At 35.2% G+C, this 17,505-nt stretch overlaps 1 protein-coding gene across 20 annotated transcripts in view; it reads left to right on the plus strand.

The window, feature by feature from the left end:
* Positions 1-17,505, plus strand: part of KIAA1328 (KIAA1328 ortholog) — a 342,578-nt gene that overhangs the window by 98,202 nt on the left and 226,871 nt on the right. The window contains exons 1-3 of one of the 20 annotated variants that reach the window (XM_070220989.1): positions 3,148-3,265; positions 4,083-4,205; positions 9,795-9,871. The exons of 17 other annotated variants lie outside the window; for them this stretch is intronic. Coding sequence is in view for 1 of the 3 variants with exons in the window: in XM_070220984.1 (XP_070077085.1) it covers positions 4,191-4,205 (15 nt within the window). In the remaining 2 variants the exon portion in view is untranslated. Of the gene's footprint in view, positions 1-3,086; positions 3,266-4,082; positions 4,206-9,794; positions 9,872-17,505 lie in introns of those variants that run through there. 2 more of the 20 variants (XM_070220984.1, XM_070220987.1) reach the window with 2 other exon arrangements.

Here is a 17,505-nt window from a genome sequence, read left to right on the forward strand (position 1 = left end):
GAGGCTCTGTACAGAAGTTCTCTGTACTTTCTGCTCAGTTTTTCTATAAACCTAAAATTGCTCTAAAAAATAAAGTCTATTATTTAAGGGGGAAAAGAATCTTCCCACATGAAACATTTCCAGCCCAGATGGCTTCACTGGTGAATGATGCCAAGCATTTAAGTAAAAAATAATACTAGTGTCCGTTCGTGGTCTCCAATATCGCACTGTGTTAGGGGTCCCCAAGCCCACCTCCAGGCTTAATGATTTGTTAGAAGGATTCACAGGACTTAGAAGTCATTAAACTCATAGCTACATTTTTTTTTTTTAACAGCAAAACAATACAAAGCAAAATCAGCAAAAGAAAAAGGTCCGTCAGGCAAAATATGGAAAAAACCCGGTGCGAGCTTCCAAATCCTTACCCAGTGGAGTCACATAGGATGTACTTAATTCTACCAACAATGAATTATAACACTATGTACAAGTGTTGTCTACCGGGGAACCTTACTTGAGCCTCATAATCTAGGGTTTTTACTGAGGATCAGTCACACAGTGCAGACATGACCAACCGTAGATACCGAAAGCAGGTGTTCACTATAAATTACATTGTTTGCACAAACTATCTAGACTTGTAGATAAATTGGTACAGTGTGGTTCAAGACGCCAAGCATGCAAAACAGTTTTTATCAGAACATTCCAAGAGTTCAGATCCCAAGAGATAGTCGCAAGATCAGGCCCTTCTGGAAACAAGCAAGATTTGAGCAAATCAGGCCTCTTCCCTACACACAGTCCTACACAAACTATTTCTGAAAATCGAAGAGCAGGGGATATTTCCCAACTCTTTACCTACATTATCCCGATATTAAAACCGGACAAAGACACTATAAGAAAAGCTGAATCCGATATCCTTTGTTAACATAGATGTGAAAATTCTCCATAGAATATTTACAAATCAAATACAACAATAAAAAAATCCAGAATATACCATGACCAAAATTTTTGTAGAATGCAAGATTAGCATTCAAAAATCAATCAAATTCACTGTATTAATCAAAAACAAAAAACTATATGATTCTCTCAATAGCTGAACAAAAAAAAATAAAACAAAATCGAACATCCTTTTCTTATAAATATCTGTGCCAACTAGAAATAGAAGAAAATTTCCTCAACCTGTCATAGGGCATTTACAAAGAATTTACACTCATACTTAAATGGGAAGACGGTATACTTTTCCACCTAAGATTAAAAACCAGGCTGGAAGTTGGAAGTAGAACTCCAAATCATCATTTTGAGTTGATGTATGACTCTCTGCTTTCATATGTGTATAGAACTTTAATAGTTCTGTATAAGAAAATACTTTTTTTTTTTTGGTGGGACACTTTTATTATCCTTATAGGTTTTTTTCTGTTGTTTTGTTGTCATTTTATTTAATTTCATATTTAAATAAGAATTTTGGATAATGGGATAAGAAGGAATAAGAAGTAATATTAGAAGCTTTTGAGTAATTTTGGTTTTTCTCTGTGAAACTCTTTGAAAGATATTAATATCTTTTTAGTTTAAGATTCTTCTGAGCATATATAACTGAATTTATAAAATAGCCATTGCATAATTCTTAGTTGTTTAGTTTGACTTAAGAGGAGAGACAACGCCAGATTAAAATAGTGGTAGGTGATTGTAGTGTTGTGGGTAAAAGCAAACCATGTATAACGTGTATTATACTTGGTTTCAAAATGCTTAAAACATTTTTTCCTTGTAGGTATTGGTCCCCTGAAGAGGCAGGGACTCAGGACAAGGCTCAGGTAGTTTTTTGGATAAGACAAGTAAGTTTGGGATGTATTCAGCTTGATTTGCATGTAGGTCATTCAGAGTATGTCCATTTACCAAAGAAGTAAATGGAAATTTGCTGAAAGGCTTAAGTGAAAAGTTAGAGTTGGGGCCAGCCCTGTGGCCAAGTGGTTAAGTTCGCGCACTCTGCTTCGGCGGCTCAGGGTTCCGACAGTTCGGATCCTGGGCAAGGACGTGGCACTGCTCATCAAAGCTATGCTGAGGTGGCATCCCCCCTAGTAGAATCAGAGGCACTCACAACTAGAATACACAGTATGTACTGGAGGGCTTTAGGGAGAAAAAGAAGGGAAAAAAAAAATGATTGGCAACAGTTGTTAGCTCAGGTGCCAATCTTTAAAAAGAAGAAAGAAAAGTCAGAGTTGTAAATATGTTATTAGCAGAAAAGAAAGTAAGAATAATGTTAATTGATAATATATCTCTCTTACTTAGTATGTAAACATGTATTTTGCAAACAGTTTTTTAGTGCCAGCTATATACTAGGCACTGTCTTACACACTGTATGGGGGAAACAAACAAGTAAAGCTATTTGTAATGCAGTGTGATAAGTCTATGATAGAGATATTTGCCGGTAAGGTTTCAGAGAGCAGAGGAGAGACTAACTAGGGATCAAAGAAGACTTCCCAGAGGAATTGACTCTTAATCTGATTCTTAAAGCACAAGGGAATAATCAAGTAGAGAAGGCAAAGGAGGGAATGCCAGACAAAAGGAAAAGCATGTGAAAAAGCATCAAGATGTAAATGAGCATGGCATTGTTCAGAGAACAGTATTGGCAGATACTTCCAGTATAGCACCTCTCACACAGTTTTACATTTGTTTGTCTTAATAAGCAATAACTTTCATATTACAAAATTGTGACTTATTTTTCTTTGTGACATCAGTGCTTTGCACAGCCTTTAACACAAACACTCACTAAATATTGCTTGAAAGAATGACCACAATATGATGAATGATATCTTTTTTCTTTTTTGGCATAAGCTGTTATGGGAGTTGATAGGGGCAAAGAAGACTGTGTATAAAACAGTCATTGAGTTGAGACTTGAAAGATGAATATAAAATTACCATACCAGCAAGCAAGGAAAAAAGAAAGGAACATTCTAGACAGAGGGACATATCCCAAGATATAGAGAGCAAAGAGCTGCATTGTTTAATATGGTGGCCACTAAAACATAACAATTTAGATTTAAATTGAATAAAATAAAAAATTTAGTGCCTTAGTCATCCTTGCCATATTTTAAGTTCCCAGTGTGATCCCAATTACCCACATGTGACTGGTACTGAATAGAATGGATATAGAACGTTTACATCATCACAGAAAGTTCTATTGGACATCACTGTCATAATGTGTTTAGAAAACTTCAGGAGTTTGATTTATTGAAAGTATAGGTTGCAACGGTCAGATGAAAGTTTCAAAGGCAAGGTGGAAGGAAATGATGCTGGAAGGGTAAGCTTAGTCCAAATCTTTGAGTGTCTTGAATGGCAAAGGTGTTTGGGCTTACCTTGTGAGATATCAGCTGGGGTGGGAGGGACTAGGGTATTTGGTTTTGATTATTGAAGGTAGTGGCTGGTGAATTGATCTTAGTGGTGTTTTAGAAGAATCTTTGTGGCAGCAAGACAAAAGATAGATTGAAAGGGTGAAATTAATCTTCAGAAGTTTATTATATAGTACATCAGTAGTCCAGATGTGAGAATTGCTAAAGACTGAGCTAAATCAGAAGTAATGAGGATAGAAAGAAGGAGGCAGACTTAATAGGTATTTAGAGGTAGAATAGTATAAGGATTTGTTGTGGGACCTAACAGAGTCTGGGTGCCTCTGATTTCTTAATTGGGCATTTAGGTAGATGGGAGCAGACATATATAGGAAAAACAGGTCTTAAAAAGAGAAAAAGGTATGACTTTTCATTTTAGCCACATTAACTTTAAAGATAGGCTCAATTTAATTAAGAGTCTGGAGTTGAGAATAAAATTCAGGACCAGATATTTGCTTCTGGGAGTCATCAGAATAAAACTGGCTTTTGAAGCTTAGAGTTTGGATAAGATTGCCCAGGAAGAACATATAGCATGAAGAGCAGTAAAAGCCAAAGACAGACCCTAACATTTATTTAGAATGAGGATAAGAAGGAATACCTAGAAGAAAAGGAATAGTATTAATAAAGAATTGTGCCAAAAAGAGTTGAAGGAAGATTGCACTTCAAGAGAGTTACTGATCCGGAGAAGCTATATAAGAGAACCATAAAGTATATATTGGGTTTGTTGAACAGGTAGTCACTGAGGACCTTTAGGAACTGCTGTATGCTGAACCACCGAGCAAATTCAGATCTTCATTTGTGGTGAATTTGTAAAGGGCCCCTGGTAGTACCAGAACTGATATGGCCTTCAGTCATGTAAGTTATCCTTGCTTCATTTGTAAGAAGATAATACATCATGGTGTTTTTATTATTATAAAGATCAAGTGAGGGAATAGGAGAAAAAGTATTTTGTAAACTCCAAAGTTTTTTTTTTTTTAAAGTTTACAGAATTGTGATTACTTTTAAGTAATCTATATTTAATTTAAGGTAAGGAAATGGGAGGGAGGATTTTAGGTTAAGACAGAAGACATAAAGACATATCTTGGTAGAATATTAGAGATTCTAGAGGCCCCACTGGAATTGTATGAATGGTGGAGATAGTAGCTAAGAAAGAGGAAGAGTTGGGCTGAATGAGGAAGAGAAATAGAATATTGGTGTTTTGCAGACCATTGGTTGATACCTTCTTCCTGGGCAGATCTGGAATATACTAGAAAAGTTTGGAGCCTTTTTTTTGTACTGTACAAACAGACCACTATTCCTTGGATGTGTTCTAACTAATTATATTAGTTACAATTTAGCCTTCCTGAAAAAAATTTGATTCTTGTATATTTCTTGCAAATGATTTCTTTGAAATGCTTAGTTTTGTGGGTAATATTCATTTCATTTAGTTTTCTTTTCTTCTTTTCTCTCCTCTCACCCCTTTTCCCTTTTCATTTCTTCTTCTTTTAGTTCTCTGAACTTTTTTCTTCTTCTTGGTTTTTTTGTTGTTGTCTGAAACCCACAGCTTTTGTAGCTTTTGAGTGCTGGTCTTCTGGTGTGAGGTTTCCTGAGCATTTTCATATTCATTTTACTATGAGATGAGCTCCTTGCTCCAGGGGTTCAGTTTCCTGGGGACTAATTGATTGGATGAAGGACAGATTATCTGAGAAATGAGAAATTATTTATAGCCTAACCAAGAATAATTTGAATTCTTATTTTAACATATCTGATTATCATGCCTTCCTTGGCCTCTAGAGATATAATTTCTACTGCTAGAAGTAGATGGCAGCACTAGGTATCTTTGTGTTCTGAATCGGAAAGGGGAATACCAATTTCACTCGTCTCCTTTTCTTCCTTCCATCCTACTCACCCAGAGGGAGAGAGCATGTGTGTGTGTGTGTGTGTGTGACTTTGTTTGCACAGTGATGTGAAGACCAAGTCGTGTCCCATAGTCCTCCATTCAAAGCATACTTTGGGTGAGCTTTGTTCTTTTCTAAAGTTAATTTTATACAGATGCACTGGGCAGAATTGTCTACTCAATTGTGACACTTTTAAATTTGTTTCTTTTCAGTAGAGTTGGACTGAAAAGGGGGCTAGGGGCTTGTTCTTGGCTTTAAGAGAATCAAATCTCAGCTAAAAATATTTACTTTATCTGACCCTTTTATACCCACCCATACTAAACAATAGATTAAACATAAATTTATCAAATGGCAGAGAAGAGACAACTCTTTCTTAGAGAAGAATTTCAAATAATAAATGTGGATACTTCCCCTTTCAGAAGGTAGAGCTTAATTCCCATTCTGTGCTTCTGAGAGTGGGCTATCCTCACTTGCCCTCAAAGAATACAGTACAGAAAGGGAAAAGCAGCTTTATGGTGGAGAAATGTGGCAAACACTATCTTAACCAAGTGATCAAAGTTAACATCACCATGTACCCCTGCTATGATGTGATGAGAATGGCACTTCACCTTTTTCAAAAAATCCATAACCCCACCCTAACCATGAGAAAAAGATGAGACAAGCTCAGATTGAGAAATATTCTACAAAAATACCTGACCAGTATTCCTCAAAATTACCAAGATCAGGAAAAACTGAGAAACTGTACAGACTAGAGGAGAGTAGGGAGACATGACAATTAAATGTACCCTGAATTGGACTGTGGAACAGAAAAAGGACATTAATGGAAAAATTAGTGATACCTAAATAAAGTCTGGAGTTTAGTTAATAGTAGTGTAACAGTGTTGGTTTCTTAGGTGTGACAAATGTACCATGGTAATATAGGATATTAACAATAGGGAAAACCAAATGAGAGGTATATGGCAACTCTCTGTAGTATCTTTGCAACTTTTCTGTAAATCTAAAATTGTTCAAAAATAAAAAGCATATTAAAAATAAATTAATCAAAACATTTTAAAACATGTAAATCATAAATTCTCATGATATATTTAAAATGAGGATCTTTAAAATAAGAACTTTATACACAGTTCTTAAAAGTAGAAAATCTACAGGTTGATGTTACTTCATTAAACTGTGGAGTGTTTGAATAAACTAATGGATATAAATTATCTGGCACATGCCTGTGCATAATATACATTTAACAGATATTAATTCACAATCTTCTCTCCTTTAATTTCCCCAACTAACATGGGTATTTTAATCTTGCTTCCCAGGCTTGTTAAGCCTTGAAAGAGATATGAGTATTTCTAGGCACTTGATACTTAGAACAGTATATTAAAGAAACAATAAATAAAAGTTATTTTTAGGACATAGCTACCTCTTTTGTCAAAACTGTTGCCTGGAGATTCTGCCTACTGTGAGCAGAGATGGTTTAGAAATAGTAATAACTTTTTCCTTGCTATGATTATTTTCACTGTGTTTCAAAGGAGAGAAAGTGGGAGTGCCCTTGTAAGAACAAGTTGGTGCAATTCAGCACAAAAAATACATGCATATGTGCAGTTGAAGTTCAGATTTCCTGTTGCCTAGAAGTGTTTATCTAATTTAGAAGCAATTGTGAAAACTATGCTAACATTCACTGCCGACTCCAGTAGTGATGGAGGAAGTTTCTGTTCTTCCCTGCCTCAGTGTTGCTTTCTCTTTTAGGAGCACAGATGGGGCAAGATGTGTATGATAGTGGTGTGTTAATTATTGTTGTTTATAGTACCTTAATGGGGTGGAGATAAAGATCTTGGCTAAAATGGAGTGGAGTAGTGATTCAGAAGATCAGCCCTGGGGCTACACTGCTGGGATCTGAACTCCAGTTCCACAGATTCTGTGATCTTGCACAATTTACTTAAGTTTTGTTTCTCAGTTTCTTCATCTGTAAAATAAGATCTTAATTGTACCTCATGCAGTTTTTGTGACACTTAGAACAGTGTCTGACATGTAATAAGTGCTCAGAAGTATTAGTTATACCCTTTTTATTATTTGTAATTATCAAGTCACAAATGTGGAATATTGTTGCTATTGTGTATGCTTTTGTTTCAGTACTTTAAAAAATTTTTTTTCTGCTGTCTTCAAGATTTCCTCTTTGGTTTTGGTTGTTAGCAATTTGACTATGATATGTCTTAGGGTATGTATATGTGCGTGTTAATCCTGCTTGGAGTTCTTTGAGCTGCTTTGCTCTGTGGTTTGTTGTGTTTCATTAATTTTGCAAAGTTCTTGACCATTCATTATTTCCTCAGATACTCCTTTTGCCCCCTTCTCTCTCTCATCTCTTTCTGGGATTCTGGTTGCACGTATTTGATATGGTACCACAGATCTGGGATGCTTTGTTCTTTTATCTTCTTTGTGTTTCATTTCGGATAATTTCTGATGCCTTATTTTCAAGTTATTTGATTGTTTCCTATGCTGTACCCAGTCTGCTGATAAGGCCATCAAAGGAATTCTTTATTTCTTATTTAATACTTGACGTTGTGTGTTAAAGAACAGTAGAGTCTGAAGTAAATAGTATTTATGCTCAGAAATGGGCATCTCTTTTCTTCTATCAGACAGTGTGCAGTTTGAGTCATTCTAGTCAATAGTTGAATTGGACTTGGGTTTTATTGTTACTGTAGTTATCTTCAGTGCATCAAAGTTTAAATTTTTCTAGTGGTGGACTTCTGCTACCTTGTGCCTACTGTGGATTCTGGAGTACTGGCAGGCTTTTCCTAGTGTTCTTGGTCCCTGAGAGTAGCTAGGTAGTGTTCCTGACCTTCTCATAGAAGCTTCCAGCTTTTTGCTTTCTATGAGAGAAGGGTCCAAGAAGTGAGCAGAGTTTTATACATATGCACCACTGACGGGACTCTGTTAGCTCTCTTGCTCTACCCCCAGTATTTCTTATAAACCCCTGTAGTGGCCTGTGAAAAAGATTTAGCAAGTAAGTCCATTTTCTTCTTGTGTCTGATGCTCCCGTGGATGTGTAAGCTGTCATACTAGCCCACACTCAACTTTCAGTATTTGTTAAACATTTCAGGTGTTTTTTCTTATCTGCCTTTTCTCTTGACCACCTCTTCTTCTGGGTTCTGTGTCCTGTCTCTCCTTAGAGAGGCTTATCACCCTTTGGAATTCAGTTTACCTGATTGTCTTGTGACCTGAACTCTGATGGGCCCCAAAGTTATACTCTACAGATTATCTGGCTCTTTCTTATTGTTAGTGTGGGAGCAACATTCTCTAGAGACTTTCTACATTCTAAGCAGGGGGGACCTCTCTTCTAATCATGATATATTTCTTTTATACATGAGGTTAATAGTTCTAAGAAGAAATACTTCACATTTAGAACTGCCTTTTCTAATTCTGAATCTAGTAGTAGTAGTTTTTAAAATAATTTAAAAAATAATAGTAGCAATGCTGAAATGAATGGATAGGAGCATATTCTTCTATAGACATTTTGAGTACCACAAAGAAATGTTATGAGGTGTGCTGTGTGATGAGGTTAATTGTGCATCAAGATGCTTTGATTCTTTAGTGTTATAAGAATGGATGACCTGTCATACTCTGCATTTAGTTATGGAATCCACTTTGTAAGTAATATGCTATCCTTTGATTAAATCGAATAAAAGCAATTACCACTCATTTTTGCCTTAATTCTTCTGTTTTAAATATAGGATGAATAAAGAGTATGCTATTCAAAATTAATCAAATATTATGGTGTAGCTTAAATGCTTTAAGAGTTCCACATAATTCCATAGCAACTCAAAATAATTGGAGTATTAAAGTAAAAAATTTTTCTTTCCAGAATCAGGGCCCTATACTTTGCCATAGTTACCAGTTTTTGCTACATAATAGTGTCTTTATGTTTATGTCATTCAGTGTATTTCTCCATTGGTCGCGCATATTCCAAAGTTAGGGCAGTCACTAAGACTATCATCATGAATTTCTCTTCCTTTTACCCAGCATCAAACCAGTGGAAGAGCAAAAATGGAAAAAAGCAAATGGGTAAAACCCCCAAATGATAAAGAAGTCTTTTGGCTAGGATTTGGATTTATACAGACAGTTCAAGGCGTCCTGACCTTTTTCTTTGCAAGTAGTGAGGAGACTTCTGGTTCTAGCTGGCCTCACTCTTGAGGTAGCTTAGCCTTATCACATATTTGAAGATTTGTTTTCCTCTCACTTTTTTTATTGTGAAATACTAATTTATTCTCCAGCATTTATTTTAAACCAGAAATAAATCTCAGTATGTTCTTTGCTTTAGGGAACATATGCTGTGATGTAAATTTTTGAATATTACCAAGCTTAGCTATTTTATTTTTTAATTTTGGTTTTATTTGTTTTAACATTTAACAGTTTACTTATACTTTTATATATTCTTTATAAGAATGTTTTTGCTCCAAAGAATTCCACCTTGCATATTATACAGAAAGTGTGATGCATAATTTAACAAAAACAGTTATAAAAGATTTAAACCATACGCGCTTAAATGTAATGGCTTTTTCCCTTCTTTCTATCCAAGATCCAACCTATTCTATAAGTTTATTTTACATCTTCAAGGAAGCGTAGAAGAAAAAATATATAACATGAACAAAAGAAGTAAGTTTTTATTGAAAGTAAGCTTATGATGATGCTCTTATTGTCTTTATGACACAGACTATATTAGACACCTCAATGACCATAAACATTTGCAATTATCAGTCTTTTGATATGCGTTAGAAAAAGTTTGAGACTTTCTGTATTTTCAAGTATTTCTGTAACTGACATTTACTATAATTACCTAAAGCCCTGAAAGAGAATGAAATTCAACAATAAATGTGGGAAAGTAGCTCCATAGCATATTCTGAGTCATTTGCTCTGAGGTAAGAAACAAAGAAACAAAACTGGGGTGCACCATATTGTGTGCTTTTCTCTTGCAGAATTAGTAAAAGATGAAAGCTTGTTATGATATTGGAACTGCTTTCAAATTTCACTTTTTAATCAGTGTCTAAAAATAATGAAAGTATATATACACCCTTGGGTTTTCAGCACTCTAATATATATGTTTTATGTCTATACTAGGTGTTTTTTATGCCTTTCCCTAGGTCTTTTTACCTTCAGAAGGACAGACTTCTAGACTTCAGTAGCAGAGCATCAGAAACTCAGTCAAAATTTGAGGGTATGGGAATAACAAAGCAAAGCAGGATTTCTTAGTTTGGCCAATTTTGTTTATTTTCTAGAGTGGAAATGAAGCAAAAGAATAAGTTGGATCTCTACCTTTTTTCAGTCTTTCCAAGACTTTCCTAATCTCTGTGTTTTAGTCATTTCAGTTTGATGTAGCTTTTGATTGGAGTCCTATCATTACTCCTCTCTGCTACCAATAGTCTTATTTCTGCCCATAAATAAATGATCATTCCATTGCCATGATGATTAGTGATATGCACCTTTTCATGTACATTTTGGACATGAAACAGGTATGTCTTCTTTGGGAAAAGGTCTGTTTAGGTCCTTTGCCCATTTTTTAATTGTTTTTGTTTTTGTGTTTTTGTTTTTGCTGTTGAGTTGTATGACTTCCCTGTATATTAGGTGTTAACCCCATCAGATGTATGGTTTGCAAATATTTTCTCCCTTTCCATAGATTTCTTTGTCATTTTGTTGGTTGATTTCTTTGCTGTACAGAAGCTTTTGAATTTGATGTAGTTCCACTTGTTTATTTTTGCTTTTGTTGTCTTTGCTTTTGGTGTCAAATCCAAAACATCATTGCTAAGACTGATGTCAAGGAGCTTACCTCCTTTGTTTTCATCGACTTTTATGATTTGGGTCTTAGGTTCAGTCTTTAATCCACTTGGAGTTGATTTTTGTATGGTATAGGATAGTGAGCCAGTTTCATTCCTTTGCATGTGGCTATCCAGCTTTCCCAAGACTATTTGTGGAAGAGACTGTCCTTTCCCCGTTGTATATTCTTGGCTCCTTTGTCATAAGTTAGTTGACCAGATATGTGTGGGTTCATTTTTGGGCTCTCTATTTTGTTCCATTGATCTTTGTGTCTGTTTTTATGCCAGTTCCATACTGTTTTGATTACTATTGCTTTGTAACATAGTTTGAAGTCAGGAAGCATGATACCTCCAGCTTTGTTCTTTCTCAAGATTGCTTTGGCTATTTGGGGTGTTTTGTGGATCCATACAAATTTTAGAACTGTTTTTTCTATTTCTGTAAAAAATGCCATTTGAGTTTTGATAGGGCTTGCACCAAATCTATAGATTGATTTGGATAGTATGGACATTTTAACATTATTAATTCTTCCATTTCATGAGCATGGAATATGTTTTCACTTATTTGTGTTTTCTTCATTTTCTTTCATTAATGTCTTATAGTTTTCAGTGTACAGATCTTTCACTTCCTTGGTTAAATTTATTCCTAAGTATTTTATTCTTTTTGATGCTGTGATAAATGGGATTGTTTTCTTAATTTCTCTTTATGATAGTTTGTTGTTGGTGTATAGAAATGCAACTGATTTTTGTATATTCCTTTCATATCCTGCAACTTTACTGAATTTGTTTATTGGTTCTAACAGTTTTTTTGGTAGAGTCTTTAGGCTTTTCTAGATATGATATCATGTCACCTGCAAATAGAGACAGTTTTACTTCTTCATTTCCAATTTGGGTGTCTTTTATTTCTTTTTCTTGCCTAATTGCTCTAGCTAGCACTTCCAGTGAACAATTGTTCTTTTACTTAATAGATCAATGAAAGTAACAAGGATGGAACTTGGAGAATGGAAAAGTATATGTTATTGCAGTATAATAAAATAAGGTCTATAATGAATATGTGCTTTTATTTAAATATTAGCCCAAGTTAGTTTTCAAGAGCTAATCACTCTTGAAACTAGTCACAGTGATCTTGGAGACCACCTTCTTGCTGGAGGCCAAGTGATTCTCACTCATCATTTCTTTAATCTATCTCTTCTAAAACCCTAGGAAGTTACAGCCATAATCTTTCCAATTCTCAGCTAGGTTATAGCAGGGGTTGCAAACTACAGAGTCCAGGTCAAATCCAGGCTACTTTTAGTTTTGCCTACTTTTGTAAATAAAGTGTTATTTGAACACAGCCATGCTTATTTGGTTATGCATTGTTTATGGCTACTTTTCTGCTACAATGGCAGAGTTGTTTCATTTCAGGAGATCATATGGCCTGCAAAACCGGAAATATTACCTGACCCCTTATAGAAAAAGTTTGCCAAAGTTTGGGTGGAAGTCATGCACTCAAAATGAGGTCTCTAGATCTAAACAGGTTTCCCTTTTCTGTCTTCATCTCTATTTTAGTGCTTTTATTACCTAGCAGGGTTGTTTATTTTGTTTTTCTGATTCTGATCTTTAATACTGTGTCCAGAATTCCAACATTTCATTTTAAGATTTTGTATCCTTATCTTTCTGTGGAAAGCAAAAGCATTATAGTCCTCCTACTGAATTAAGAAGAAATTTTTTTTGTCTTTTTTTTACATTTTGTTTTTAACCCTTATTGGTCAGTCTGTTTTCCTGAGCATACAGATTTTCTTTCTTTCTGCATTTTCCTTTATTCTACTCTCCTGCTCCCTTTTTCCCTTTCTCCATTTACCCAGACCTGAAGTCACTTAATCAAAACAGCAAATTTGGAGCTCCCTTGGTATAAGCCTTTCAGTTTGTATCTTAAAGAAATGGACATTTTCTGTCTCATGAAAAGCTGCCCAGATATGACATCTTTGCCATCCCACATAGCATATGGCCGCCTAATGCCTTATGTTATGTGGAACCATATAGTTGGTCAGTGGGGACTTTGGGTCTGGTTTGGGTTGGTTAGTCTTTGTTTCATTGTTTTTGTTGTTACTGTTGTCTATGCTTGTGAGGAGGGCTCATCCTTTCTAAAGATTCTGCAGCGTGCACACAGTGGACTTTTAAGAAAGTGATCAAGGAGAGAGGAAAACTTGCAACTAGTAGATAAATAAGTCCTGGAGATCTCATGCACAATATGGTGAATATAGACAACAATATTGTATTATAATCATCAAACTTGCTAAGAGACTAGATCTTAATTATTCCCACCACACACAAAAAAAAGATAATTATGTAACAAGATAGGTGTGCAAACTATCACTACAATGGCAATCATACTATAATATATAAATGTATCAAATCAACATGTTGTACACCTTAAATTTGCACAATGTTATATATCAAATATATTTCAATTAAAAAAATAAAAGCCCCTTCACAAAAGGGAGAGGGAGGATGTATCCCTCAGCGCTTTGCAGCTCCTTGTCCTAATGAAGCAGCCTGGCTAGTCTATGTCCGGTATATACTATGTGTGTGCATATCAGGGGGTCAAGAGAGAGCGCTTGAGAGAGCAGGTTATTTTACCAGAGAATTCCTGGGTGCTTGGCATTTAAAATTATATGGCAATATGCGTGTATTAATGGGATGTATATTGGTTTTCAGTAAAACTCTGTGATAAATAGTTGTATCACACCAAATCTTCTAAAGGTACCATTATTAAACCTTTTCTTCTGTAGATTTAATTCATTGTAACCAAGACACTCAGTTTGGTGTTTTTATAACCAAATGAGGAAGAAAATATTAACTCTGTAGTTTTTCAAAATGTTTATTTAATTAATGAAATAGGTCCTAGACATGTGACATAAAGATGAGTTGCTAGGGTTTTATTGCACAAATGTCTGCTGTTTTGCATGTATATATGAAAAAAACGTGTTTTACTTTTTATATGTATTTATATATGAAACTCTGCCCTTTTAGGAATTAATATTTAGCCATAGTTAATCAATTTCATCCCAGAAGTCTCTTGCCATCCATTCTATCCAGTCTTATCCATTGTGATCAAAACACATTGTTCTCTAACAAGAGTAGAAAGACTGACAAAATAGCAGCAGATTTTTAAAAAATGTATCCAGTTAATTCACTGTAAAAGAACTGTGACTTTGGTGGCGGGAAGTTGTGTTTCTTAACTCTATAGAAGTGCAATATGGGCAGAAATGGAGCCTGGAACTTCGTCATAGTAGTTTAGACCGGTGCTCCTCAGACTTCAATGTGTGCATCAGTCACCTGGGCAGCTGATAAAATGCAGAGGCGGGCCCATATCTGGAGAAGACCCCAGGATTTTGCATTTCTCACAAATTCCCAGGTGAACTGATGCTACTGTCCATGTACCACACTTTTAGACTTCCTACCTAACAGTAAGTTTTTCTCTATTTATAGCAGATTGATAATGTGGAAAGGTTAAGTCCACTGTAGACAAACTGCTAATGTTGAAGTGTACTCTGATAAGGAAGGTATGCAGTTGACAAAGCTTCCTGTGACTGTGAAGCGTTAGATGTAAGCAAGAATATTAACCTATTAACCAAGTGAAGGATAATGAATTCCAAAAGGTTTTATCCTCACTTCCCTTTTATCTGAATGTAATACTAGTATTTTTCAGAAAAGTGGAAAGCTGGTAAGAAGCTGCGTTTATCATTGGGGAGAACAGCTCTTTGGGCATTTGTGTCCCTTGAACCTCCTCCCCTTTCCTTCCTTAATGGATTGCTTATTTTTCTTATGCTACTTTTTGGCTATTTCAAGTTTTGAATGACATATGAACACAAAACAAGGAATCATCCTGTTTTTTTGAGTCAGTTGAACCTTTACTCTCCTTAGACTTCTGGAAAGAGTTTGGTTGTCAAATTATAGCAGGGGCACAAATGATTTGGTATGATTAATAGCTTGACTGGGAAAAGTTGCAGTATGTATATATAAATTTTTTGCCCCTGAATTCTTATTAAGATCTATAACTGAAGAGAGACACTTTCTAAAAGGAGACAGAAAAAGTCAGTAATACTTTCATGGAAATAGGCACATTAAACACATTTTTTAAAATACAAAATTTAGATAATCATTTATTATTACTCTTGTCTATACACAAATATAGTAGAGGCATTTAAATTTTACTATTTATTATACAGTTAGTTCTGCTATAAGGAGACATATGTGTTCCTAAAAATCACCACACTATGCAAATAATGCCTAAAAAACTCACATGACTTATGGGAAAAATGGGTTTAGGGGCACAGGACTCAAAAACATCAGTGAAACATTTTTTAAAAAAGAAACCTAGTAAGAAATTATAGCACAGTTTTGCACATATTAAATAATTATGAAATGCATAAATACTACAATTAAATATGGCACTTTACCTTGAAAATACCTAAAGTATGCTTATGGAAGTTGACGTTGAAAGGGTTGCAGCTTGTGTTAATTATAAAGTGGTAAAAGAAGGGTTACTGAAACTGGATGGAAATTTTTAACACTAGATGTGGGTGGCTATGGCTCCTAACACAGGGTGAGCTGGTAGGCGTTTGAGGTGGGAAGCATGTGGGTGTGTGTTTTGTGTATTCCTACTGGGCTTGAGTTGGCTAGGTACAGTTTTCTGCCTGCTTCTGGTGTTTCTCATGGGTGATATTCACATTATGCTCCAATTATTTCCGAATACATCAAGTTGACTGAAACAAGTTTGTGTTTTCAAAGCAAGCATTAGTAGAACTAACAGTGTATGAAATTTCACCGTTACTTGGAGAAATGGAACTTTTTATTTTATTGCAATTCAGCTGCACGGGCACCGGGGGGAGTAGTAGGTTCACATTTCACAGCAGCACTGACCAGTGCTTTTCTTAGTTTTGCAGCTGCACATATGGTAGATGATTATCATTTTATGGTTACAGTTATAAGCAATTTGGTAGAAAACGACAGCTAAATTATGCAGTGTTACTTTTATTTGTTTTAATTTTGTAATCTAAATATATATTTTTTAATGAGAAAACAAAAGGCAGAATAATTTTTAGTAGTAGGAGTAAGTAACCCTTCCTGTGGCTTAGTCTTGTGCCGCCCACTGGAGCTTGCATTTCATTTTTAATCGATCTCTTGTGTATGATAGAAATTGGAGCATATAGCTGAGAGATCATGTCTATATTCTGGGGAGTGAATGTTTTCAGCTACATTATCGTGACTCCTACTACTCATTAAAAGGGAAATCTCGCTGGCAGTTGGATTGACAAGTACATAAATTTAAAAATCCTCTACCATTTCCTAAAGACAGAACATTTCCAAATTTTATTCCAGGAATGGCTCCCTAGAAATGGTGCCAAAGCAAATTTACTTCCCTGAGCCCTATCAGGATTTGGTGCAGTGCTATGCAGACTGCTCGCTGGGTACAGGCATCATGGCCCATTGGCATCTTTACATAAAACCCTTTTTTGAATTGAAGGAACTGCAATGTGCCAGGGAAAAGATGTTCAGAGTGCCTGCCTTGTTTGTCTGGAACTTGTATATTCAAAGGGAGTGTCAGATAATTGGTACATAGCACTCATATCAAGGTCACTGGAATCCAACTTTGAATATATATCTATTATAAGAGAATAGATTTGCCTTGAGTAAAAGGACGAAAATTTTGTTTGCAGTATTTAAGTACACAAGTGCTTTCATTATTAAGCCTTCCTTAGATATTTCCTTGACTCGCTCAGCATTAATACATCTTGATGCCAGTATGGTGATCTGCATATCTTAAAACACAGTCTGTCATTTCTCTGTGGTCTCTATAGTTCAGAGACATTTACCTGAACTGGGGGGAAGACATACATAACCTGCTTGATCATTGAAAATGTTAAATCCAGGAAAGTAATATAGTGCTTGTAATCTTTATTCCTTTAGTATAAATTGGTCATATCAGTGCTTTTACCAGTTTGGGGAGTTAGTTAGCTTTTTTCCTTGCTTTACAGTCATTTTTAAACAATTATTGCACAAGTGGTAAAGGTGGAACTAGAAAACAATTCATTTTGGTGTTAGAAAACTGAATTTAAAAATCACCATAATCTTTTTGATGCCAGTTAGAGATAAAGAAGAAATTTTGTTTTGATGAATACCATAGTCTTTTATTCAATGTGATTTCTTTTTTATTGTATATAGGTAACCCTTACTTAATTCATGTTATACCATATGTCATTTTGGATTCCCTTCAAACAGTAATCAAGTCAGGCACTAATCATGCAATGTTATTCTCTCGTAAAGTAAATTTCATGTTTCCTTCAAATGAAACTGGTATGTATTAGGACTTTCTGTATAATAAAGTGACATCATTCAACAACATTGTCATGATGCTCTAAGCAGTAGTAGGTTGTTAAAATTTTTTTGGAGCATTGACTTTTGTTACTTAAATGTAAAAATCCAACATTATGATTTGAA

This window comes from Equus caballus, chromosome 8, assembly GCF_041296265.1.
Source record: "Equus caballus isolate H_3958 breed thoroughbred chromosome 8, TB-T2T, whole genome shotgun sequence".
In the NCBI taxonomy this organism is placed as follows: domain Eukaryota; kingdom Metazoa; phylum Chordata; class Mammalia; order Perissodactyla; family Equidae; genus Equus; species Equus caballus.